Source organism: Haliaeetus leucocephalus, unplaced genomic scaffold (genome assembly GCF_000737465.1).
Source record: "Haliaeetus leucocephalus isolate CR32 unplaced genomic scaffold, Haliaeetus_leucocephalus-4.0 Scaffold566, whole genome shotgun sequence".
NCBI classification, from domain to species: Eukaryota; Metazoa; Chordata; class Aves; order Accipitriformes; family Accipitridae; genus Haliaeetus; species Haliaeetus leucocephalus.
This window is the reverse complement of record NW_010973002.1, coordinates 2,516,299-2,524,931: the sequence shown is the minus strand read 5'-3', so window position 1 is coordinate 2,524,931 and position 8,633 is coordinate 2,516,299. Positions and strand designations below refer to the sequence as shown.

At 40.3% G+C, this 8,633-nt stretch overlaps 1 protein-coding gene across 1 annotated transcript in view; it reads left to right on the top strand.

Annotated features, from left to right (window-relative positions):
* Positions 1-384: 384 nt before the first annotated feature.
* STK31 (serine/threonine kinase 31) overlaps positions 385-8,633 on the top strand; it is a 40,554-nt gene continuing 32,305 nt past the window's right edge. The window contains exons 1-7 of the mRNA XM_010577655.1: positions 385-412; positions 523-575; positions 2,024-2,122; positions 3,129-3,203; positions 3,954-4,112; positions 5,822-6,177; positions 8,054-8,222. Of these exons, the coding sequence (XP_010575957.1) occupies positions 385-412; positions 523-575; positions 2,024-2,122; positions 3,129-3,203; positions 3,954-4,112; positions 5,822-6,177; positions 8,054-8,222 (939 nt within the window). The remainder of the gene's footprint in view (positions 413-522; positions 576-2,023; positions 2,123-3,128; positions 3,204-3,953; positions 4,113-5,821; positions 6,178-8,053; positions 8,223-8,633) is intronic.

The following is an 8,633-nucleotide window of genomic DNA, read 5'->3' as shown; positions in this document are numbered from 1 at the left end:
GCGGGGAGGCCGGCGCCCGGCCCTCGCTGCCGGGGGTGCCCAGGGGCGCGGGGCTGCGCGGTGAGGAGGGGACCCCGCTCCGCTGGCGGGAAGTCGCGGCCGTGCCAGCCCTTACGGCGCGTCTTCGCGTAAAAAAGCATTTTTCGCTTGAGAAACGGGTGCCTCTCCGTTGGCGCGAGAAGGGCTGAGGAGAAGCTTGGGGGTGAGGCGGTAGGAGGGCAGGAGCCCACGAAGCAGTGAACCTGTCTTGTGTTCGGGGCAGGGAGAAGTCGCGTGGGCCCGCGAGGTGGGTGCGTGTGCCTCCCCGCGCCACAGGCCTCTGGAAGAAAACCTTAATTTCTCCTTTAACCGTAGATATCTTGTAATGTTTCAGAATCTGTTGTCATGGATGGAGACACGGACTATGGCAAAGGTAACGCGAGGTGGTTTAACAAAAAAATAATGACCATACAACCCATAATCTTAATTTACGTCGCATCTGAGAATAATTTAAATCTTTTTTTCCTTTTCTTTCCCCTCAAGTTGAGGATGTTGTGGGCTGCCACGTTGAAGATGCTGTAACGTTTTGGGCACAGGTGAATTCAGAGAACTATTTGATTTTAACTGAGATGTTTAATCTTTTCTTCCTCCCCCCCACCCTCCAGATTTCTGTAGAAGTAAGAATAAATGATAGGAGTTGATGCTGGGGGAAAATAGTTAATTTGGATTTCAGAATTGCAAGTATTATTATTCCCTTTTAAACTGAAATCAGTTATTCTTTTCTGAAATGTCAAGAAGAATTGTTCATCCATCCATTTGAATTGTAGCTGGGTTTTCTTGAATATTTGGTAGGCCAAAAAAAAAAAAAAATTAGGCTTAAAATATTTGCTGTTGACTGAAGAATACTGTAGAAGGCAGGTGGAGCCCTGCAGGAGCAGGATCCCCTACTCTAACAGCTGAGCATTTGGGGCAGTTTTAATGAAACTTGACATGGAGATGGTTCAAAGACGCTAGGTCCTTTAAAGTTATGTGTAGATGGGCAGGAGGATGTTGGACAGGAGGACTGAGGAAAAGTAAAAAAAACAAAACAATGAATAGTTTTCACTAATGTGGGGGGTGCAGCAGGGAGAGGGGAAAATCAAGAGTACCAAAGCTTGCCTTTTCTGTTTGGTCTGTGGGCTAATTGGTGTGTGCATATTAGTCAACACGTGTGTAGTTTTGAGCCAGTTGGAGGTGGTAATGCTGGTTGTCATGTCCCTAATAGGAATCTGGGGTGGGGGACTAGACTTTATTCATTCTGTTTATGGAATAGCTTCTTCTGATAAAGGGATTTTTAGATGTAATAGTCATAGGTAATTCTCCTTTATGTTCTTACCCTGGCATTCTGACACTCAGTCACGGTGTTTTGTTTAATATTGTAAGGTACAAAAAGTTAGGAGTGTACTTCTAAAGTTAACAAAATGTTTAGTTGCACTAGTGTTTTCTTTCCTGCTCTAAGTTCTGGATCCTTTCGTTTGAATTATGAGTAGAATGTTGTCTAATAAATGCTATGTTACTGGAATTGACCCAGTCTTACAGTGGTTCAGATACCAAGTTGTAACTGGAAGGACACTGCTTCTCTCAGCCAAACCAAAACCCAAGTCTTGCATGTACAGAGAGCGAGGGGTATGCCAGAGCTGTTGTCTCCTTGTATTAAGGAGAGAAAGAAAAAGAACACCAAATACGTACTAAAATTTGTGAGGAAGTATTGATAAGTAAGATCTGCATACTGATTGCAGAAGCCGGTAATTAACTGTTAGAAACGTTAGTTGCGAACTATTTTTCTGGGGTACCTTACCTGCCCCTGATCCATTTCATTAATTTTTGGAAGAAAATGGGAGCAGCTTATAAATGCAACTAAAATCATGAAGATTGAAAGCTTAAGGTGGGGCATTACTTGGCTCAATAGCAGTCAACTGTTTTGATTTAATTTTTGGCTGTTAAAAGCCATCAAGTATCTATTAAAACTGACAGTTAATAACTCATACCCTCTCTCCACACTTAGAATGTCAGTAGATGTAATGACCTCTTGAAATTAAGTTGTGCGCTGGCAGAAGCTTGTCCTCGGGCTAATGCAGTTTTTGGCACACCTGATTTTAGTAAGGTAAGTAGGTTGTGTGTATGTGGAGTTTGTTTTTCACCTAGATGTAAAAGCCTTAATTCTGTGCAACCATTTTCTTAGGTATTTTCTTGATCTTTGATTATGCTGTGGGTTATATTCTGTTAAGACCTATTTAAGAACTGCTGGCTTTCCTAAAGAAAACACTTATTTTGTGTGAGCAAGTTTAAATCTTTCTGCACTTCAGACTTAAGCTAAATGATGCAACTATAGTTGTTTTTTTAACACTCGGGAAATACTACAAGAAGGTAATACACAGAATGCTGAATTCTCTTTTGTTGTCCAGTATACATTATGGGTTGTCTTTAGCAAGAGAGCAACGCTTTTTCAGAGAAGTGATTCTTTGTTCCTTCTCAAGCAGTGTGGAAGATCTTAAAAAAACCTGTAATGTTAAACGTGCTGGACAAAGTACTCTTAAGAGTACTCTTAACAAGGACATGTTTAATAGCAGTTCTGTGAGAAGCATACAGAGAGCGATGGCAACTTTTGTTTTTTGTGTGTCAACTACTGATAGCTTATTGCAAAGTAAGTTTTAAATAAAACAATTTGTTTGAACTGTTTGTGTGTGCAGGACCTTCTACATTCCTCTTGGAAAGGAAGAAAATGCACCAAGAGCAAACCCAGCATGTTTGTGGTGTGACTGGCTTCTTCCTTTGTTGGGCTTACTAAGCCATCAGTGTCAATAAAATATTGTAGCAATACATTAACAGAAAAGCCATGGGAGTCTGGTGTGTAAGATGTTGGTGTTTTTCTAGTTGCAAAATTTTCTTTGAGCTCTTGTTTTTGGAGTAGAGGATTATGTTTTTCAAGCATCTAGCATATATTGTTAAGAGAGATAGGATATCAAATGCATTACTTTGTTTTCATACCGCTGTTGGGATAATTATAGGAGAGTGTGAAAATAAGATTTGTAATGTATTACAAATAACCATTTTGAGGTATGCTTATATTTTCAGAATGCTGTTCTTGATCTTTTTTTCCTAATTTCCAGATTTATGGTGGGTGTTTTTCTGAAGATGGATGTTGGTACAGATGTATGGTACAGCGAGTGATCAACAACGAAAAGGCAGGAACTTTTTTTTTTTTTTTTTGAGTCATGAATCATATCAGTTCTACCTGCAGGATGATAGAAATAAATGCAACTCCTCCTCTTTTCGAAACTTTCTGTGTGAATGCATTTAAAACCAGTGAAATTAACATGTGGGACATGACTTCCAAGTGACCTGTAATTTTGGAAAATGCTGATGAAAATACTGGCAAAACATGATATACTTGCGAAGTGCAGTTGAATCTCTTTATCAAGAGATACAGTGAGTGGTAGTTAATGTTGTTAAGCAATGTAATTTAATTTCAAAACTTCTGAGTGGTGAAAATGGCAGCCTTCATGTGACATGTTAGCAGTGATGCAAATGACCTCAAAGAGTTGTTAATCAGCATTCAGTGACTGATACAGAAGGCTAATAATTCCTATTTAAAACTATAATTTCGAAACAGACTGGTTGACTTGAAAACATTAGATTGCCTGTATGTCCATTGCAGAAAGTCTTCTGTATTGCTTCTTAGTCATAGCCTTTAGAGAAAAACAAAATTACCAGCAAAGATCTGTTTTGTGTTGTCGCTAAGCTTCTAGACAGGTGCCAACTTAAGAGATTTCTCTAACTCCGTTCCTTCCTCTGAAGGGTGTCTAGGCTTAGTACGGAAGATTCTGATCTCTGCAACATGCATATGTGTTAAAATGCTTATATTCTAGTAGCTGTCAGTGCATATTTCTGTGGGAGGTTTGTGCAACCTCTGCTGATTTATATTATTGTTGCAGTGTCAGGTATTGTACATTGACTATGGAAATTCTGAGGTTCTGAATAGATCAGACATAGTTGAAATTCCACCAAACTTGCAATGTCCGAGTGTTGCCAAGAAATACGCGCTCTGGGGACTGCAGATACCAACTCATCAGAACTTAAACATGTTTGACCAGGTGAGTAGCAGATTTTGAAGCATTTAGATGATGCGATCTGTAACAGGTGCTGCCAAGTATCAGCACAGTGTCACCAGGAGGAGTATTTTAAGAGCTGGATGTTTAACTGTGAAGGCAGGGCATGCTGGGAAGGAGTGTCTGATCTCTTACCCTGAACATACCCTAGAAACTAAAATGGTTTTGTCAAAAATGGTTCAGGTTATGCTGGGGGGTGATTTTTAGAGTATGCTTTTGCCATCTTCAGAGCCTCAGGCCTATTTCTGACTGACCTGAGTTTGTTCTAGCACTGAGGAAGCAAAGTACTTCTGTTTCTTTCCCTTCAGAGGGAAAAATACCTCCCTTGGTCACAGAAACTGCAATAAATTCACTTACATCTGTGAGCTGCTTGAACACCGTGTGCCTGGCTGCTGTACAAACTTCTGGTGAGGAGAGAGAGAATGTCAGGTGAATGTGAGTGGTAGTAGGAACCCTCTCGTCCCTGGCCAGCAATGAAGGCAAAAAGCTCAGGAGCTGATGCCAACAGGACTGGTAAAATCTTTGAGCCCTTCTGAGTGGCACTGGTGACCCTTGATTGAGTTTTACTAGTGGGGGTCTCCCTTTCTGGGATACCAATTACAGTCTTAACGGCAGGCTTCTTCAAGGCTTGTCCCTGGCACTGCCTGTGCTTCTCCAGCCGGTGGCTTGGGAGCAGCAGTTGCTGGAGGAGGAGGAGGAGGCAGGAGGTGGCTGTCCTGCTTGCCTTGTTGTATCCCTCTATCGTTTAGAGGAGATCCTGAGACCCCTTGTGTATGGTCTCATCCCTGGGGTCCTAGTGACATTGCTTAATGTGATCACTTAAGACAGATGAAAATCTCTCTTCTCAATTCCATGGGGTTTTGTTTGTGTGGTGGTGTGGGGTTTTTTTTTTGTTTTGTTTTGTTTTTTTTTAACAGTTCTTGTTCCTTGAGCTAAAGCTTTATTTGCTTGCTCTGTGTAGCTTTTCTGCCCCCACCCCCTCTGTTCTTAATTTTCAGCAAAACCAGGTTGTTTCAGAAGTGGTGGGGCAAAAAGAAAAAAAACCCTGTTAATAAAAGATAACTTCCTCCCAGATGTCTTGTGAAGGTCTTGAGTGCATTCCCCAGTCTTTCAAAGCTGTTTTTCCTTGATATTACTGATTAAACTGATAGCTGCCAATTTTGGCATTTTCCACTTTCTAAATGAGTAGTTTCAGTAAGGTAGATACATATGCATTCTAATTTGTCGCTATGCTCTATTTCAACTTCTGGACCACTTACTGAAAGGCTGTTAAAAAATGTAAGAACCAGAATATTTTTTTCATACTGTTTTGTATAATACTGTTAAATAGTTGGTCTAGTATCTTCTAAAAGACTTGGATAACCTCATTGCCAGCTTCTATTGAGAGTTGATGGGACTTGGAACTTATGTCACTTATAAATGATACTGAATTCTTCAAAGCTGAACATAGAGGGAGAACTGTTGGTGTTGGAAGTCCAGTCTGGCATTGACAATGATTAGATCAGGTACAGTTGTAGCTGTACAGATGCAGCATTGTTTCAGAATAAATGCGTTAAACATAGGCTTTACCTGTGCAGCTCTTTGGGTTTTGGTATTAAACATGTCCTCTTTTTCTTAAAAGAAAGATGGATGATTTCAGCCAAAAGTATTCAGAGTGTGCAGTACACAACTTTATTGTATTTTTTTTTTTACAGGGAAAGAAGTTCTTGAGCAGCCTAGTTTTTGAAAAAGAAATAAAAATACGTCACAAAGCCAAGCACAAAGATGGTACCATTATTGCCCAGGCAGAATGTGAAAAAATAGATATTGGGGAAGAGGTGGCCAAGGCAGGGTTTGCTGCAAAATGCACATCTCCAGGAAACACTAAAGATGCGGAAGAGAAAAAAACAGATGTCGTTGAAAACCAGCGTCGGAAGATAAAACTTACAGTTCCATTGTTGATAAACAGGTCTGGTCACACACTGTACAGTGCATCAAGAGGGTACTTTGACCAAGTAGCTGCCAGCACAAGGAATCGGAATTTTACTGGAAACCGTATGTTTGCCCCAAAGTAAGGCAGTGGGATGTCATAGAAGACTTTGTATGAATGATCTGATTAGCTTAGTTGGGATGTGGGCTTATGAAAAGGTGGAGGGGGAAGTGAGTATCTAAAATACAAGGTTCAATTTCTGTCTTTCCAGCAGCAAGTAATACTGGTACTCAATGGAAGGGAAGCGTGCGCGTGCTGTGGTGGTGGGAATTGGGACAGTAGTATGTAGAAAACTGTTCATTACTGTTGTTGCTAGTTTGATATCCTGTTCTTCCTCATTTGATTTCCAGAGACAAACTGTTCTTATGTATCTTAATGCAAGATTTTGAAAAAGAAGAAAGGGGTAGCAGCTAGTAAGCAGAGGAGAAGATAGCAGAAAGCTTAGCTGAAAGCAGAGGTTGTGGGACACTGGGCCGCTAGCAGATTTTGCAGTGATAGGCAATGCAACGATGTTTGTTTTAGCATCTGTGTAATTTCCATAGGCTTGTGCTTAAGACTTTTCGTACCTCTATTAAAAACTCACTGGACACAGATGTGGAATGTAAAAGTACACTTGCCTAGCAGGACAAACATACTTTGCTGATTTATTTGTTTAGGAATGTAACAATGTGCTTATAAGAAATAAAGCCAGCAATCACTGTTTGAAGTAAGCTTTGGGGGATAATGGTGTTTCTGCAGCTTGTAATTACATTGACAAGTGGTGATGGTAAGCTGGCGGTTACAGTTGTTGTCAGAAATCTTTTTAAAGAGACTTGTCCTACAGTTTCTAGGATTGCCATGGTAACAGGCTGCTGAGAAAAATGTTTGTGGGTGGGAAAGGTGGTACTTGGCATTCAGAAAGTTGAGATGGTGTAAGAAGTAATGTTCTCCAAAAAAACTTGTTTAGGGTTTGCTAATGTTCCATAATTTGAGCTTCTCCAGTGTTTCAATGACTCACCTAAGGGCACACCCTTCCACATACTGGCATGGTATCCAAATCTGTTTTACAGTTAGATCATTTAGGCAAGTCTAAGCTGTTAACAAATACTAAGATGAAATGAAGTGCTCTTCAAAAAAGTCTAAATTTATAGTAAAGTGCCTCATCCTGAATTATTTTGATAGTCTCATCTGCCCTGTTTTCTGAGTTACAGATACGCTCTGAATCTAATTTAAAAAAAGAAATAGCTTTTTTTTTTTTTTTGGTGGTGTGCAGCATTGAGATATTTTGTGTACAACGCTATCCTGACTGGCCTGAGCAGCCAGCAGATTCACTATTCTATTTCTGTATGTTCTGGCGTCCTTTAACTTTTTGCATGTTGCAGGCATTTTTGGGGTGGTATGCCTGCGAAGGAAATCGAGAAAGAAAGAAGCTAGGCTGTAACCAAAGCCATGCAGCTGAGGATGAATTTGATGTAAGGTCTAGTGGAGCTTTGGTGCTGTACAGTACTGTCACAGTACTCCGAGACCGATAACTTCGCATTACTACTCTTGGTTATAAAAATAACTTTTAGGGTGTAGATCCAAAACACTAATGTTAAAGCGCTTTGGCTTATTTAGTAGGTAGAAGACGAATTACAACAGACCTTGACTTTTCTGGGTCTGCAGTGTGGTATTGTAAGATGTTTTTTGGATGGGAAAGACTTTTGAGTTAGTGACTATGAAAACATATAAAAGGTTGTCTTCAAATGATGTATTTTTTTCCATAGTGTTGTGTAACAGTCTTGTAAAGACTGGTGTGGAGAAGGATACAAATTCTGAAGAAGCAAAGCATGATTCTGTAGGTGCTTCTATAGTCTTTTTGATGTGGTGGTCTGTAGTCATTACTGAAATTACAATAGCATGAAAGAATACATGTTGTGGGTGTTTTTGTGTTTGTTTTTTTTTTTAAAATTAATTCCTCTTAATTCATTTTGAAAAGGGAAAAAATGCTAGCTTCTACCTCAGTGTCAGACACCAGCTTGGCAGATATAAGACCAGATCAGAAGCTGTCTGAAGAGAAAGAAGTTCTCAGAAGGGAGAATGTAAATCTCTTGCAGAGGCAGAAAGAACTAGAACTGAAGGTTCAACAGCTGAAATGTGAACTTCAGGTATGTGGAAATGCGAAGAGGATGCTTCTCTCCTTGTTGCAAATGTTTCTGACAATGCTTCTGTCTTATGGTTTCATTGTACTCCAGTTCAGCTGTGCACTGTTGTTTGGAATACAGCAGGATTTATCTGGTTGCGTGAAGACTTCTCTTGCCCTGATGCAGGGAGATGCTGTCAATGTGTGCTAGCACACGTTTGTAGTCCAGGTTGGACCCTAGCTCCCCTTGGTGTACATACTGGCTTGCCGTAGTGCTTGATGCAACTGCTGGTTTGGTTGCAGGTGTTCAGTTTGAACATGGAGTTTTACACTTTGTGATTTAAGAACATGCTTCGTGTATAAGGATGTAATCCTTGCCTTTTTTTCACTCACTTAGAGGGGGAAAAAGAGCTTTTTGTGTGTTGGGCTGAAAATT